Genomic DNA, 17,443 nt, shown 5'->3' on the forward strand with positions numbered 1-17,443 from the left:
CATAAACACAGATACACAATGAACCACATTTATGTTTTAAAGATGCAAGAACTAAGGTGCACCGCTGGGCTATCCTCATGTAACTGCCTTGGTTCTGAAGAGTGTGTGTGTGTGTGTGTGTGTGTGTGTGTGTGTGTGACAGTGACAGCAGTATAAAATACAACTTGATGTAAAATGTGTGCAAATACTTCAGAAATAAGGCAGCTGCTCCTCATGAATCCCTACTGAAGTGCCTAAAGCATTTTGCCTTCATCCATCCAAAGAATAGTAAAAAAAGAATTAGCAGCAACTGCAAATCCGCAGCACTCTCTGTTTATTGTGCAAGAAATGCACATTTTGTTTCTCATTTTGCTGTGTCCTCACGTCTCCCCTCAAGGTTGTGCTTCTATTACGAAGATAACATATTTTCAAGATCTCAGTGCTGGGAAAATGCAGCCCTCTCTCCGGAAAGTGCAATTGTCGCTATTATGGGTTCAGCTGTGTGGAGTGCGGTTGTGCAATTTGCACCGGCCATCTCTTGAATATTATTTGTGATGCAATTAATGAGGAGTGATAGCACCACAGCCTTGCCATAGATCTCTGCATGCTCAGTCTTCACAATCTGAGATGATGATGAAATGGCCGTTGTGCTGATTAGGTGCAATAAATGCCTCTTGGCCCTGATGTCGCTACTTTTAAAATGAGAAATGATGGCATGGTGAAGGCAGGTTCTTGTCACTGCCTAATGCAGTCAGTAGACGACAAAACAGATTTGACTTTTAGTTTGTTTATTGATACTTTCCTTTTAGTAGCTGGGGGCAGCTTTTTCCTGTGTGGGAAGAGGGGACCAGGTGGGGGACGGGACTTTTGCTCATTATTACTCTTTCCCTCCCCCCTCTTTTAATCGCATCAAATCTCCAGAGAGCCCCCAGCAGCCCTACCCATTGTAAGAAAGGCAACTCCAACTACTGAAGCCCAGGATTAAGATGCTCAAGGAACTGCCTTGCACATCTGGTGTGCATTAAGATGGATACATTGACAAAGAAAATATACTCCAATCTGAAGCAAGAATGGGGTTAACCCCTTCCCTTCGGGGCTGAGAATGGCATGTCAGAGGGAACAATCCTAGCCTTATGGTGAAGGCAGTGAGCTGGGAATGGGGAAGCTGGCCTTCAGCTTCTAGCTCTTCCCCCCAACACTGAATGGATTTTGCTGAATACAGTGGTGCCCCGCAAGACGAAATTAATTCGTTCCGCAAGTTTTGTCGTCTAGCAAATTTTTCGTCTTGCGAATCATGAAATCCCATAGGAATGCATTGAAAATCAATTAATGCGTTCCTATGGTCAAAAAAGTCCAAACAAAGCCAAATTTGGTACAACAACAGTTTATTAACTGCTCTTTAAAGTCACACATACTGTAAAGAGCAGTTCAAAAATTGAAGGGAAAATAAATTAACTTTATAAACAAAACATGTCTTTGTTTTTAGACAAAGGAAACAAAGTCGCGAGACGTTTTCGTCTTGCGAAGCAAGCCCATAGGTGAAATTCGTCTTGCGAGGCAAATCAAAAACGGAAAAACCTTTCGTCTAGCGAGTTTTTTGTCTTGCGAGGCATTCGTCTTGCGAGGTACCACTGTATATCAAACCTCAGTCTCAAAACGTCTAGTTATCTGAACTCACTGTTAGTGGCTTCATGCATTGCAGAGATTCCCCCACCGCCGCCTCCATCTGGGTGAGATGGCAACTCTTCATTTTATTATGTTTAAATCCTACCCTTCTTCTAAGGAGTTCAGTGTGATTTATATGGTTCTCTCCTGTTTTTATCCTTACAACAGCGATGGAGAACCAGTGGCTTTCCCAGTGCTGTTATACTGTACTTCCTCTGACCCCTGGTGATTGGCTGTGCTGGCTGGGGCTGACAGGATTAGGTATCCCATCCCTGCCTTACAAGAACCCTGCCAGGTGGGCTAGGCCAAGAAATGGTGACTGGCCCCAAGGTCATGCAGTGAGCTTCGCAGGTAAGTGTGGCTTTGAATTTAGATCTTCGTGGCCTAACACTCTAACCAATACATCAAGGTAGTTTCAGGAGGCTAATTTGTGCTATCATTTTGGAAGCTTGCAAGGCCACCATAACTCGACTTTCCCTTTAATTTTGATGCCATTATTCATTCTGGTAATTTCTCTGGCATGTGATGAGACAGCTGCTGGCTCCATTCAAAGCAGCCTTGGAATGTTTTCCAGGAATTTACCAGCACGTACAGAGAGAATTCTTTACCTATTATGCTCTTTTTTAAAAGTGCACATCTTAAAATCTAAAGTCATACACTTAAAAAAACATAATGGTATAAAAAAAATTACATGCATCTACACCAGGGACGCTCCTCAGTAAGCCGGGATTGACTGTGGCTCCCTGTTGAGAGCAGAAGATAGCAGCCCCAGGTTTGTGGCAGCATAATGTGTAAAGCAGTCCTAAGAACTGGGTGTGGATGTGGATATGGAAAGCCCCTTCTCAGGTCTGTGTAAATCCATCGCAAATCATTAACCCTCTACCTAGCAACAACCACGCAGTGTTACTGACAATCAAATATACTCAGTGTACATCTTCGAGTACATTGGAAAGTACTGCATGAACATTACAAATAACAACATGGAAGGATGTCGCCTGCCACATAAGGGTGCATTTAGAAAGCTCTTTCATCATGCCCAAAATGGTCAGAAGATGTCAATTAATGTTGACAAGACTGGGAGGGGGGAGGGATATGTCAATCAGAGCCCAGCTGTAGCTTTCTATAAGCTAGATACTCCCCCCGCCCAGCAAAATGAATCTGTGTTCATTTCAGAATTCACAATACTAAACAGTTATCTTCTTCAGAATTTAGTATGTGGCCAACATTGCTCCTTGTCTATCTCTGGATGTGTCATATTCATACTTTAAATACTCTGGGCCAGTGTGCAGAAAGGTTCAGCCATATACATGCCAGAGGATGGCAATATTCCACACATTTTGTAACAAGAAAATAGGCCTTGGTATGGTTCCCACTGGGGTGTTAAAACAGTAGGAAACCCACTATGTTTTAATATCAAGCTAGACAAGGAGCCTTCATATTCTATGGACTTAATGTTCTCTTGTCATTCTCTGAGCAGCTCTCTAGGGCTGCCATATGTCCAGATTTTCCTGGACCTATCCAGAATACTGCAGTCAGCAGCAGTGTCCAGGTGGAAATCAGGATTAAATGTCCAGGGAAAATCTGGACGTATGGCAGCCCATGGCAGCAGTGCCGTTTTTGCCGCTTTCCCATAAAAATAGCTCAAAACTGGCATAGCTCAACAACTTTTCTGTCCAGATTTTCACTGTTTTAAATATGGCGACCCTATCTAAACTGTCTCCAGAAAATAAAACGTTTTAGCAGTCTTGTGAAGAGCTGGAAAATGGCAAAGCAGAGCCTGCCCCCTTGAGGGCAAGCAAGAAAATACGTATGATTTCTGACTGCTTAAAATGTACATGTCCCTCAGGCAGAATGAATAGTTTTTCCCCATGTGTGAAACAGAACAGTCTGAAAGATTTATAGCCATGGTGCAGATTTCTCTAAATACACATATTTTGGCATAACCATAGCCTGTATAGTTGTGCACATGGCCATTTAATGTATGTCGAGAAGCAAAACATGAAATCAGACTGGGGTGCAAGAGCTAGCAAAATCCTATGCATAATTGAGAATTTTGTTCCACTGAGTGCAATGGAGCTTTCTCACAGGGAACAGTGTTTAAAATCACATCCATAATATGACTGCATATGGCGGATCTCCTGTGCTGTTTATTAACTTTTCTAAAGCCAACACACTAGATTCTTTAAAAAAGAAAGTAAATAGTTGCTATGACTGTCTAATTTAATCAAAGCAGGAACAATCTGTTCCAGAAAAGAGTTCTGTTCTACAGTGTGCATGTTCATGATCTGCACTCCCTTGTGCTACTGCAATAAAACACTAAGCCATGAGTGGAGAACATTTGGCCTCCAGATGTTGCTGAACAACTCCCATCAGCCCTGACCATTGGCCATGCTGGCTAGGGATGATGGAAGTTGGAGTCCGGCTACATTTTGAGAGCCAAAAATTCCCCACCCTTGCGCTCAGTCAAACCATGGGTAAGCATGAATATGCATGAATATGCAAATATATGAGTACTCAAAGCAAAAACTGCAACCACTTTCCTGCTATGGTTCCCCAGCGGTTACAATTCTACTACTCAATACTGTACTAAGCAGTCATTTCCTGTTTAGAAAGTGGCTAGGATTTTACCTAAGCCATTCAGCATAGGATTGTTTCATATATGGCCACAAGTATGGGGGAAAGGTGAGGCTTACACTGCCAACAATTGTCAGGGTCCAGAAGCAGGACCTTTTCAGTGGTGGCCCTGACATTGCACAACTCACTGCCCAGGGACATTAGCCAAGCCCCCTTCCTCATGGCTTTCAAGTGTGCTCAGAAGACCTACTTAACTGTTTTGTCTTAATGTAGCCCTGTTTTTAAATTGTGTTTGAATTTTATTGTAGCAGTGTGATACTGTAAGCTACTTAGTGAAAACATTTTTGCTTTGAAGAACAGGGAATAGGTACCTAATTTAGATCACTCAGAAGATATGCTGAACAAAACTATTCTGCAATCACATCAAACAGGAAAGTGCTTGCAGTTGTTTTAGACAAGATCGTGGTTTGAAACAATCTCATATCCTCTTCCTGCGTGCCCTGCCTCTTCTTCCTTCCACTCCCTTGGTGGATGCTCCCTTTTTGAATTTAGATTGTAAGCTCCATGTACATCAGTGAAACCATATAAATGATAATGATAATAGTAATGAGTTCAGTGTTGATGTTCCTGTGTTCTTCTGCAGGTTTTCTTGCGATTATGCTCAATGAATTTTCCTTTTCTTTTTGCTCTCTCACTCTCCAGTGGTATCTCTCCCATTTGCCTCTAGGTATGTTGGTATAACTTAGGTGCCATGGTCCCTTGGTATACTTGTGTCTGTCATTTCCTTGGCAAGGTATGTGTTTTTACGACCACCACTTCATTTCAAAGAATTGTAGAGTTGGATGGGACACCAAGAGTTGCCTAGTTCAACCCCCTACAATGCAGAAATCTCAACTAAAGCATCCACGGCAGATGGCCATCCAACCTCTGTTTGAAAACCTCCAAGGACAGAGAGTCCACAACCTTTCAAGAGAGTCCATTGCACTGTCAAACAGCTCTTGCCATCAGAAAGTTCTTCCTGATGTTTAGTTTGACTCTCCTTTCTTGTAACTTGAATCCATTGGTATGGGTCCTACCCTCCAGAGCAGGAGAAAACAAGTTTGCTCCATCTTCCATGTAATGGTCCTTTAGATATCTGAAGATGGCTACATATCTCCTCTCGATCTCCTCTATTTAAATTGTTTGATTATTTCAACAAAGGTCTCATGAAAACACACTCCTTTCCTGAAGCCATGGAAGAATACTGTTCCTCCTGAACTTCAGTTGTCTTCATAACCTTCATCTGCGAAGCAATCCACCCTGTGTGGTGCTTGGACAAATACCCATGCACGGTTCATTTTAACACTGAAGAGGTTATCTGTGTGATTTATATGCATGTTCTGCATATCTCCATGTGAAACTCTCTTGAAGATCTGCAGGGCATGCAAAATTACATGCAGCACCAGCCTATGCACGTTTACTCAAAAATAAGTCCACTGAGCCTTACATTTCTGGTAGGTTTGCTTATTAAGGAGGACGAAGAATGCTAGATTGTAGGGGACTATCAAGTCTATTGTTAAAAATGTTGTATTGTATCCTAAGTCGGTAGAATCCTGTTCCAGATTTCTTTTTGTAATGATTGTTTTTTCTTTTTAATTGCAAAAGATATTAGACATATATTGAATATCACAGTGGGTTATGCTATTAGTTTATATTTTATGGTGCTTTGAGCTGTGTAACACTTCTTCGTTGTACTGTTGTATGAGTTATGTTGGCCTTTGCTAAAGCAACAACAACGAAAGTTTGGATTTGCTAGGTATCTTTCACATCAAAGTCTGAACGAATCAAGAGAAATGAATCAAAATTCACATTCTCATTAGTTGCTACTATCTCCCTGCCTTTGTTAGTCTAGTGCTGTTGCAATTTCCAGGAAATACTTCAGGCTTAACAAAGCAACACTTATCTCAGTGTGTTTCTCAAAGGACCTGAACTACATAAGTCAGACATTTTTCAGAAGCTTGATAATGAGAATTATTTTCTCTTTGCTTTCAGGGGAAAGCTCCGGAAATTGATCAAAGTGATCAAAAGTTTTTGTGACTGTAACTAAATAGTTTTTACAGAGAGTGTTAGACTGATTCTCAGGAGTGCCCACATCCCCTTGTCGGGCACTTATAAAATCACTATCATGCTAATTGTTAACCAAGACATGACTGGAATTTTGACTGCACAAAGAAAAGATTTTTTAAAAAAATGAAGGGAGAATCTAAAGCAAATAAAGAGTAGGAAACTGCAATCTTTAAATGGACTGATAACTGGTTTCCTTGTAAGCTGTCATCATACATTGTGTCTCACTGCAACAGTCAAGCTGTATTTCAGCTTTTCCTTTTGTTCACTCAAGTGCACCATATTTTTCACCGAATTTTCACCAGGTTTTTAGTACAGCCACACACGCTTGAGTTATACATAGAGCTGCAACTCCTCTGCCCCACCCTCTGGAATGCAGTTCCAGGGGTCCAGAGATACCTCACTAGATATCAGCTTTCCCAGACAATCTCCTTCCAGTGCTGGATATTCTTAGCAATTGCTGTAATCTTACTTAGGACTCTCCAAGTCTCCTCTAAGGGATCTAGAGAATTCAGGACAGCTGAGGATGAACGTGGCAAAGGAAGGGATGGAGCCTGCTGGCACAGCAAAGCTTGCCTTAATCGATGACCATACATGGGCAGCCTCTGAGCTTTGTAGCGCACTGGAAACGAGAAGCCTGAGTAGGAAGGCAACCTTGAAGGTTGTGCAAGGATAGTTGATTGTGTCTGTAAGAAGCTATTTTCTAGTGATGTACCTCCCAGCTTCACAACAAGAGAGGTGCTAGCCTGCCTCGTAAGATAGCCTGTACCTACGTCAACACAATGTGCATGTTCATTTATTGTACCAGCTTTAGTGGGTGCAAAAAGAAGTGGCTGGTTATAGGTTGGTACCAACTGCAGGAAATGCATCTTGCCACTAGTTTCGGGAAGAATCCAGTGTGCTGCATTTAAGCTTTGAAGTCCTTTGTTGCTTAGGAGTGTGTTGTCCAAAGGACTGTCTACCTTACAAATGTGTCTGGGCTTTAAGATCTTTGTCAGAGCTCCTTTTCTGGGTGACTTCAGTGAGGGCTTTTTGGGTGGTAAAGGTACCCCAGACCATTAGGTTCAGTCGCAGATGACTCTGGGGTTGTGCGCTCATCTTGCTCTATAGGCCAAGGGAGCCGGCGTTTGTCCACAGACAGCTTCCCGGTCATCTGGCTAGCATGACTAAGCTGATTCTGGTGAACCAGAGCAGTGCACCAAAACGCTGTTTACCGTCCCACCGAAGCAGTACCTATTTATCTACTTGCACTTTGACGTGCTTTCGAACTGCTAGGTGGGCAGGAGCTGGGACTGAACAATGGGAGCTCACCCCGTTGCAGGGAATCGAACCGCTGACCTTCTGATCGGCAAGCCCTAGGTGGTGGTGGCCTGCTTATAGAATGCCATCCCTGGAGAGGTCTAGCTGGCACCTTCGTTGCATTGTTTTGTGTTGGCCAAATGCACAGGAAAGCATGGCATAAAATTGTGCGACGCAACCATCGCATATTCCCCCAGAAAACAAATCAGATTGAATACTCCATATGTAGCCAGCATCATATAAGCTCCCGCAGCATCACCCTAAAGTTTTTAATTGGTGATATCAAGGAACTAACGGAAAGGCAAATTCTGAGAGAAATGTGAAGGGTTTTTGGTATTTTTTATGGTGAGATATCAACATGCAGGAATGGCCCCATATCGTGCCAGGGGAGGGGGAGGTAGGGATATAACATATGAGTTTCAATAAATTATCCTTGCCTATCCTGTAAAGCTGCTTGTGACAAAATGCAAGTATGCTGAGGAGCACTGTTATTTGCTTCGACAAAACTTTATAGCAACAATTCAAGGGGAAAGAGGAACTGCGCTAAGCAAACCTTGTGGTTACTCTAAGAGGAAATATACTGTTCACAGATTCAGTTTCAAGAAAGAAGAGGAGGAGGAGGTTATAACGAAGAGCCATTTTCATCCTTGCAGATCCTTTCTTGGCATTTTGTGCAGAAGGGAAGTGAGTGACTAGAAAAGAGCCTTGAGTCTTGCAATCAAGGGAGTGGCTAGGTGCATGTCTGAGTCCTGCAAAGACTTCCTCAGCGATAATTCCTAAGTGGATTGCAAAAATGAGGCTCTGTGACCAATTCGCTACATCACATTTTCAAAATGCAATGGGTGGGCATGGATGCAGAGGCGAAATGCAACATAAGAAGCAGAAGTCAAAGGCAGTTAAAATAACTCATTCCTTGAGCTACTCACCACCTTTAAAATAGATTATGGTTGTCACTTTTCATTTTGGCAAATGTTCTCAAGCTTACATGGACCCATCCATCTTTAACAGGCCTCAACCACTATTTTGTTCACTCAAATCCATCAATTTAAAACATCAATCAAAGGGGAAGACCATTTTCTACTATTTGCACTGAGGCTTATAGGAGTGTGCTTATAATTCTGTGCTGATTTTTGTCCCTTATTCCAAATTTTCTAAGAGGTCTAATTTTTATAGCAAGGTTAAAGCAGCTGTGGGCACAGGGCTGTCTCCACTAACTAACTGTCCAAAAATGTCACCTTACATGTGTTTGCAGTGAGCCATAGGTCTGTGCCTATGTCATTAGCATGTCACCAAAAGCAATCCCAAATCAAAACTGCCAACTTAGAAGAAGTGCCAACATGGTTAAAGAATAAACTGGCTGCATGCCCACGGATCATGTGAACAGACTTCCATTTATATGCAGTGATTTTCACTTTTATGATGAAGGGAAATAAGCAATTCCCCCTAACTCTTGCAAAACATGAATCAAGCATAGCCTTTTTATCCCTCAGTGCTGTTGGTGCCAACAGCAGCGTTGCTTCCAGGGCAAATTCTGGCTTGCAGTGTGGAAGGAGAGGAGCTGATTTCATCAAGACCACAGTGCAAGGGGAAATAGTAAAATAAAAATCCCCCACTGCATGCCACAGTCTCAATCCTGATCTGCTCCCCCTACTGTGTGTTATTTTACTTCCTCCACCACCCCGCCACAACCACATGGCTCCCTTTTTTGATGCTGAGAAGATACAACCTTTTTTTTATTCAGGTTAATACTTAATGCTGAACAATACTGGGGGTTTTTTGTAAAAGGAAGGGAGGGAGGGAGGGAGGGAGGGAGGGAGGGAGGGAGGGAGGGAAAGAAGGAAAGAAGGAAAGAAAGAAAGAAAGTCACAGCCTAGTCTCCCCAAATGTGCAGGTAATGTCAGGGGCATCTCTGAAGTCCTGGAGTCTGAACTCTGTAGCTGATATGAAGCATTTGGAAGAGTGGAGATGCATGGCCACATCACTTTGGCACTTGAGATGTGCTCTGAAATGTACAGATTTCCATCTTCTCATCCCCATTATTATTAGAGCCAAACTAGACCTAATGGCAGCAGTTCCATCAATGCTTGGGTGGGGAGTATAGAACCCTTCCCCTTCCAACAACTTAGCGTCTCTGCGGCTCCTCCCTCCCTCCCCCCCTACTTTTCCACAAGTATTTCATGCTTCCCAGTATTAAGAGTCCTGCTTGAGGTGGAGGATGCAGCATCAAGAGGGAACAGATTTTTGGGGTGGGTCCTACCATGCAGTGGGGTGAAGTGGCCTGCTTTTTTTTGGGGGGGGAGCAGGCATTTGGTGCCTGAATGGCACAACAAAGCCTTGGCAGCAGAGGGGGATTTTCATTGGGGCTATGCTTAAGGCAACAAAATGCCTTGAGTTGCCGCTATAGATTATGATGAGGTAAGCCATGGATGAGGGGAGGGTTCTGCGCTCCTCGCCCACTTGTCCATTTTGTTCCTTAAGCTAGACTTCCCACCTTTTCACATGACTGAGGCAGGTCAAGATTTAATATCTACTCTCATCACATCAATCTTAGCCCTAATACTCAGCATTTATATAGCACCTTAAGTGCGTTCAAAGCACTTAATCATCCTACCACACCCAAGCACGTTCACATGGTGAAGCCATACTTCAACAAGAGCATCCCAGCTCACACTTCTCACCACTTCTATGCTAAAACCTTTTTTTTTTTTTTTTGCAATGACTCAGAAACTCATCCGTGTGAAGCATGAACAAGTTCCCCCAAAGTAGTCAGCAAACCTGGTCTCCAGATCTCCCACCGACTGATCTCTTTTTAGATAAGCACCTCCCCTTTCCTATCTTCCTTTTTTCACTTTGCTAACCTTGAAACTGCCACAAGACATGAGGAGAACGACAAGCCAAAATCTATCCTGTTGAAGCTGAGACATGCATCAAGGCCTTTCCTTACCTTTGTGTCTCGTCTTCAGCCCCTTCTTCTACCTCAATCTCGCAGTCAACGTCCCTCAGACATTCCGCATCAGCCATTTTCTTTGCTTGCGAAGAGTGCAATTGAGTCAACTGGCTCTGTAGATGGTTTTGTAAGAACACCGAGCAAGCAGTTGAGCTCTCCCCACTCTTCCTGTATTGACTCTAAAGCCAGCAGCACCGGATATCATGTAAGGCTGAAGGTGCGAGTTTGTTTTTCACTCAGAATGAACAGCAACCAAAAAAAAGAGGAACAAATTTCCCCACCCACCCTAAGATGCAGGCCGCAAAGGGGAAGAAAGAATGATAGCAGTTTGAAGAAGAGTCTTTGTCCTTAAATCAAGCTGAACCTCACAAATGTTGCATCAGCAGCCTCTGTTCCTACATGTATGGATAACTCGTATTCTCTCTCTCTCTCTCTTAGTCTTATCTGTGTTTTGTCTATGTTAGGATCCTTAGAGCAAATAGCAGGGCTGGGAGATTGGGCAGTTGCAACACTGCTTCAGCAAGTATCTACAAGCAGCATATTTGAAGGATGGAAGGAGGGTCAAAGTCCACAGCCTGGCAAATATGGAGCCAAAGGAACACCCCAGAAGGGAGAGCAGAGAGAGCTACTTAAGTCAGTTGGAGGGTTGGTTGTAAAATGCCTCATGGCAGTCAAGCAGCCGCCATGACACCCCAAAAGTTATTGATTTGTTTCATGCATTTCTCCCTGTCACTCCTCCATCATATTTAATTCCCTCAACAACCCTGTGAGGTAAGTTAGGCTAAGCGGCAATGACTGGCCCAAGTCAGATGGCCAAGTGGGGATTTGAACCCTGGTCTCCTGGGTCCTAGTCCAACACTCTAACCACTATGCCACACATACTCTATTGCTAACTACCTTGTGTTGCTCTGTACTGGCTTCCGAACATGGCCTTAATACAAAAAGAGGGGGCTGCTGATGGCCCCAATATGCAGCTGTGCCATAGCAAGCAAAGTGGATTTGTTATACTGAGCTCTTTGACTATGAACAATGGATTTACTTCCAAGTAAATGTATTTAGGATTGATGTGCACATACTCCAATTTAAGCTGATTTAAAAGCAATATGATAAAACCTGCTTAATACTCTTGGCTTAGCTTGTAGATCAGCTAACCCAGAACTGGAGTTTGTGATAAAAAAAGAACTATCTCAAGTAGTATTAACAGTTTAAAGCTATTCTCTTCAGTAAATCTCTAGTGTATGTACATGTATATATCAAAATAAACTTGAAGAGCTGATCGTTTATCTTTTAAATCCTGCCTTTTTTATTAACTGGTTTGAGTCTTTCAATTAATTTGAGTCTTTCAATGTATATGTTGCATTTCAATTGCAGGTAATTTTTCAATATCTTTAATAAAAGTAACAATTTGTTTTGATTAAATAGCACATATATTTTAATTTGGAAGGTCCCTTTGATCACATTACATAGATTAGAAGATGCATTTAAGACGAGGTTGTTAGTACCCTCACAGAGGCAACTGTACTTCAAAATCACCATATATAATGGGTTCATAATTGGCATTTGAATTGTTGTGAGGAATCAGATCATTCTCCCAGCTTAAGCAAAACACATTTGTTGAGTATCAGTGAATATTTTAATCTGCAGGTCCACGGCTTCTAACAAGTTATCTATCCAGACAGCTCAGAGGACAACAAACTGAAACATCTGGGTGGGGTGGGGGAGTTAATGAAAGGCCTTAGAACGATTTGTACATCGATTGGTCTCTACTGTGGCAGATGAAATGAGAGGTGGTGGGGTAACCTCACCAAGTAGTCCACCACTTCCTTCCTGTGCCTTCTTTTCCTCTGTGTTGCTACATTTTCCGTGTGCTCATGGATGAAGCAACTCCTCCGAAATGGCTTGGACAAGAGGACACAGTTCTGAGGGCCCCTTAGGCGAGAGCACAAGGTTCTCAAATCCCTTGCACAAGAGCTGAATAAAGGTGATGAAAGGAGAGACAGGAGTTACATTTAGAGCATTTAGGCTCCCTGATGACTGAGATAATGTATGTGCAGTGCTTTGAAGACTTAGTGCAAAGCTCTGCATGTCTACTGAGAAGCAAGTCCTGTTGAATTTAATGGAACTTTCAATATTTTTTCACATTTATTAAAATATTTCAAAACCATAGCATTTCCTCTAGCAATTCTACCATATTTAAGTGCCGTGTTAAAAGCCTGTTTACACAAACATACGCACTCACACACTTAAATTATTTACTGTGTTAATATTCCGCTAAATTAATAAATCAGAATATTTATGCGGGAGAAATAAATATATTTTTCGTTACATAGACTTTGTAGCTGTTCTCTTGATTTTTAAAGAAAAGGCAGTCTTTAATTCAAAGACAATGCCTTCATCCAGCGAGCCTCCCACACACCAGGATGATATACAGCTGCCTCTGTGAGCCAGGAGTTCCCCCGCTGCACAGATGATCAGCACCGTCAAGTCCTGCCAGTGTTGCTCACCTTGTTAGGAAAGGAGGGGGGAAAGTGAGCCTCTGGAGTCAATCACCCACACCTCACACAGGTAATGATTGCTGTGAGAACAGTCAGCACGCACCAACACTGGTTTCCACGTGTGGATTGTCCATGCTGATTGGGGCAAGTATTTCTAAAAGGGATATGCTCTCCATGGAAGCATTGTGAAACAGATGCATGACATTTACTGCTTGTGCATTTGCCCCAATCTATTTTCAATTTTGGGGAAATGTTTCCAGTCAATTTATAGTATTTCTAATTCTGGGCAACCCCTCACCTGATGTGTGCCCCATCCTTTGTTAGGGACACCTGTTTCTGTCTCCATGCCAACAAATCTACTTATCCCTCCCCACAGCCTAAGATGCTTGAAAATAATTCTTTCGCCTTAGGGGGCTAGCGCAGGTGGCCTGCTTTGCTTTTCTGCCTCACGGTTTGCAGATCTGCCAGATCTCTGAACATGAGAGCTTTTGCCTCATTGTTATGCGTTTGGATATTTCCCCCCAGATGATGCTGTCAGAGAGGCTGTTGGGAGGAACTCAGCTGTGAAGATGTTTGTTTCATAGGGCAGTAAATTATCTTTCTGTGGAGAAAGTTCCTGCAGGACTTAATAATCGAGTCACTTCTCCTAACCTTCATTTACTTTGTGCTTCCCATTGTGCAGTACAGTGGTACCTCGGGTTACAGACACTTCAGGTTACAGACGCTTCAGGTTACAGACTCTGCTAACCCAGAAGCAGTACCTCAGGTTAAGAACTTTGCTTCAGGATGAGAACAGAAATCGTGCTCTGGCGGCGCGGCAGCAGCGGGAAGCCCCATTAGCTAAAGTGGTACCTCAGGTTAAGAATAGTTTCAGGTTAAGAACGGACCTCTGGAATGTATTAAGTTCTTAACCCGAGGTACCACTGTATATCACAGGTCTGGCCCAACAGAGCAGCTTCCACAGCTAGGGATAGGGAAGAAAGCCAATTCACGTTGCCTTTAAAACCAAATTTATCAAATGTACACTTCCCCCAAAACAATATGAGAACCTAAGCACAGCCATTCTTCGAAATTCACAGTTAACCAAATTTCACGATGCAGTTCCCCAACCACTGTTCACGAAAATGCATATAAGAGGGGAAAGTGTGCTTTTATTGAAAAATCACAGTTTGCTGCAGAGATGCAGAGAACTGAATTTAAGACTGGTAAAATGAGAAGCTGAGAAAACCAAAACTGACAGCTTCTTCCACCCCTATCTGTGTACTTCATGGTACAGAAAATAATGTAACACCAAGCAGGAAATTGCCTGTTATTAAGGGTGGGGGCATTTGGCTCTGTCAAAATAATACCAGGCATAAACCTGCAGTCTGCCTCCCCATTCCCTAATCAATAAATGTCAGCCTCCCAGAAAACTTATCCCATTGGCCCAGGTTGATTGCAGTTTAAGGGGTGTCCCTCTCTCCCATACTTCTTGGGCGCTACTAGCTCATATCTCAGACACAGCTCAGAGCTAGGCCATCTTGGCTTTGATAGGTAAGCCATGGTATGTACCTAAAGAAAAATCCTTGGGCTCTGAGAAGAAGGAAGTTGGGGCCTTTCCAAACAAATTTTAAACCTTAAACAAAATTTAAAGATAAAGGGTTGTCAGAACCAGCAAGCAACACTGTTGGGTGAATGGAACAACAGTTGCTCTACTCCTCTGTGAACAGGAAGTGACTCTTTAATGCAGTACTTCCTTTATGCTTCCAGCTGGCTGTTCCACCATCAACGCTCATGGAAACATATTTTAAAAGCGGCAGAGATAGCACAGGATAGTACGCACCCCGGAAATGATCTCTTTCAGCTTCTGCCTTCTGGAAGAAGGTATAGGGTTATAAAGGCCAGGACTTGCCGCCTGAGAAACAGTTTCTACGCAAATGCAATTCTGGTTCTAAATGCAGCATAAGGGGTCTCTATAGTATAGTGTATTTTAAAATGGGGTTTCAGAGTTTTTAGGGGGGTTTGAATGTTTTATGTAGTTTTTATGTAGTTTTATGTAGTTTTTATATAGTTTTGTGGTAGTTTTATGTAGTTTTTCAATTTCATTGTTCTGCATGGGACAATGGCAATAAAGATATCATATATCGTATATTGTATTTCACCTGACACAGTTCTCACCCATGTAGAATGGAGAAGACCCATACATGCTGAAGCTATGCACATTTCTAGACTCCACAGCTCATTAAGCACTATTTCTCCCATAGGCCAGCCCAAGACCAAAGGACAAAATGGTCTCCCACCACCCAACCTTGTTCTGTGTACAGAAGCTGACTGGACCATCAGCTGAATCTTTTTTCAGTCCTGACAATGATGTTCTCCACAGCACCTGAAGGCAGCTGGCTAGTTAGGGAGGTTCTGATCAGGCCACGTTGCACACATTGTTCTGTCCTCCAATAGAAGGTTATAGCAAGGGGCTCAGAAGCTGCAGCAGGGGGAAGGACTAGCACCACTGCTCCAAAGCCTCCGCCATCTGTTTCATGCAAGCCCCCACTTCCCCTTCCCCTCCAACTCCCCTCTCCACGTGCCTGCCTGCATGCATGCGTTTTTAAGAGTTGGAGCCTGCAGGTGGGCACTTGAGTTTTCTTTAAATTGCCCCCATGGACAGTGAGCCACTCAGCATCACAAGAGGTGTCATAATCCTCCATAGGCCTGTTGTAAAGATCAAGATTATATCTAAATGTTGTTTCCAGCTCCTTTTATCATTTCCAGCTTCAAGGCCATGTTGATGCTTGACAGTATGCTGCCTTTGAAGTTCTTGCCATGCTCTCCCTGCAAAGTCACAGCTCAACCCCAGACCTTCCCTAAGTCTCCAGGCTAAGCGGCCCCCTATGTCTCACATCTAGGGCATTTTTCTTATATCTCTTTCTCTCAATTCAGGCTCCTGCTTAGTCTTGGGTTTCCTTCCTTTCACCTCTCACTTCAGGATCTAGCTCAGCTGGCCTCCAAACTCCTTTTGCACATGTTCCACTTCTGGAAATACAGATACATTCCTTCTTTCCTTCAGACAGAGTGATGTAGCTCACTGCCATGTTGTTTCAACAGTCAGCAGTTTCCCCAGCTTACTTGCAAAGCAATGATGAAGAACAAGTACTTCTAGCTCCTGCAGCAGGAGTTCTCAGCATGCTCAGTCAAATATTGGGATATACCATTCAAAACCATCATTATCTAATCCTTTGGAATGAAACTAAAATTATAGTCAATTTGCTGATAACAGCCCAAATAATAGCTGCATTCCAAAAAGTAGTACATTAGCTAATTGAGGTTAATGGTAGCTGAGTTGGATTAATGGGTTCATAAAGCATGAGAGGTTCTGCTAATAGATGCTTTATTGTTTTGCATAGCTATAATTTTAAGATGCATATTTTTGTATTTTACTCATTCCTAGGAGATGTCTTGCACAGTGAATCTTTGGTATTTATTTGTGCTCTCTTGTTCTCTTGTGGTATTTACATTTGTGCATATTTTGCTATGAAGCCCTTCACTAAATTTGTAATTCTATTTGGTTTTTATAGATTGTAATTTAATTTGGATTTTATTTTAATAATAAATATCTGATTGGGGTTTGCAGTCCATTTGGAAATGGAGAACTGGCCATCATAGTGGCAATGCAATAAAAGTTCTGATCCATTATGCCTATTATCAACCTTTGACTGCCCAGTCCCATGCATGGAGTCCAGTGAGGCCTGTTCAACATTAAAGACGTATCCTTCGCTTGGTTTCAAAGTTCAGGTTGTGAGTGTTGTTTTCTTATGAAGCCAAAACAGTAAAAAGCCTAAGGAAGGGAGGAGCACAGAAGAGAACATTGAGGACTGAGCATGCTCTGTGATCATTGAATGCGGACTGAGTCTTGAGTGAGGCAGTGGTGTGCAATGAAAAACTAAGGCGGCCTGGAATGGAATGAATGACACTCCACCCTGCAACATTTTGTTGTTGATCCCACATGTAACTGAAGCAGCAGATTGTTGTGAACTGCCCTGTGATCTTCAGATGAAGGGCTATACAAATTTAATAATAATAATAATAATAATAATAATAATAATAATAATAATAATAATAATAGATTGAGTCTCACAGGTGACTGGAAGGTCAGTCGATCATTATGTTCAGCATCTAATAAGGTCTCTCACTGCCATAGTTGGGATGGAGCACCTCATTAGCCTGCCCAGAAGACACACTGAGAAGAAGTCACATGCAGCTGCTCAGATTTTTTAGGTGTGAGGCAGGCAGAGTAGTTTTTCTGAGTAACCCTGGTGTCGATAATGATGACTATGCTAAAAGAAAATGTCCTTGCAGTGAGAACACGGAGTTAGTGGAAGACAGATAATCCTGCTTAATCCTTTGC

General features: G+C 42.6%; 1 protein-coding gene across 1 annotated transcript in view; it reads right to left on the reverse strand.

The window, feature by feature from the left end:
- LSP1 (lymphocyte specific protein 1) overlaps positions 1–10,789 on the reverse strand; it is an 80,994-nt gene extending 70,205 nt beyond the window's left edge. The window contains exon 1 of the mRNA XM_082194437.1: positions 10,565–10,789. Coding sequence (XP_082050563.1) covers positions 10,565–10,641 — 77 coding nt within the window. The 5' untranslated portion in view covers positions 10,642–10,789. The remainder of the gene's footprint in view (positions 1–10,564) is intronic.
- Positions 10,790–17,443: the final 6,654 nt, after the last annotated feature.

The sequence above is a fragment of the Podarcis vaucheri genome, assembly GCF_965113315.1.
Source record: "Podarcis vaucheri genome assembly, chromosome: 1".
In the NCBI taxonomy this organism is placed as follows: Eukaryota; Metazoa; Chordata; class Lepidosauria; order Squamata; family Lacertidae; genus Podarcis; species Podarcis vaucheri.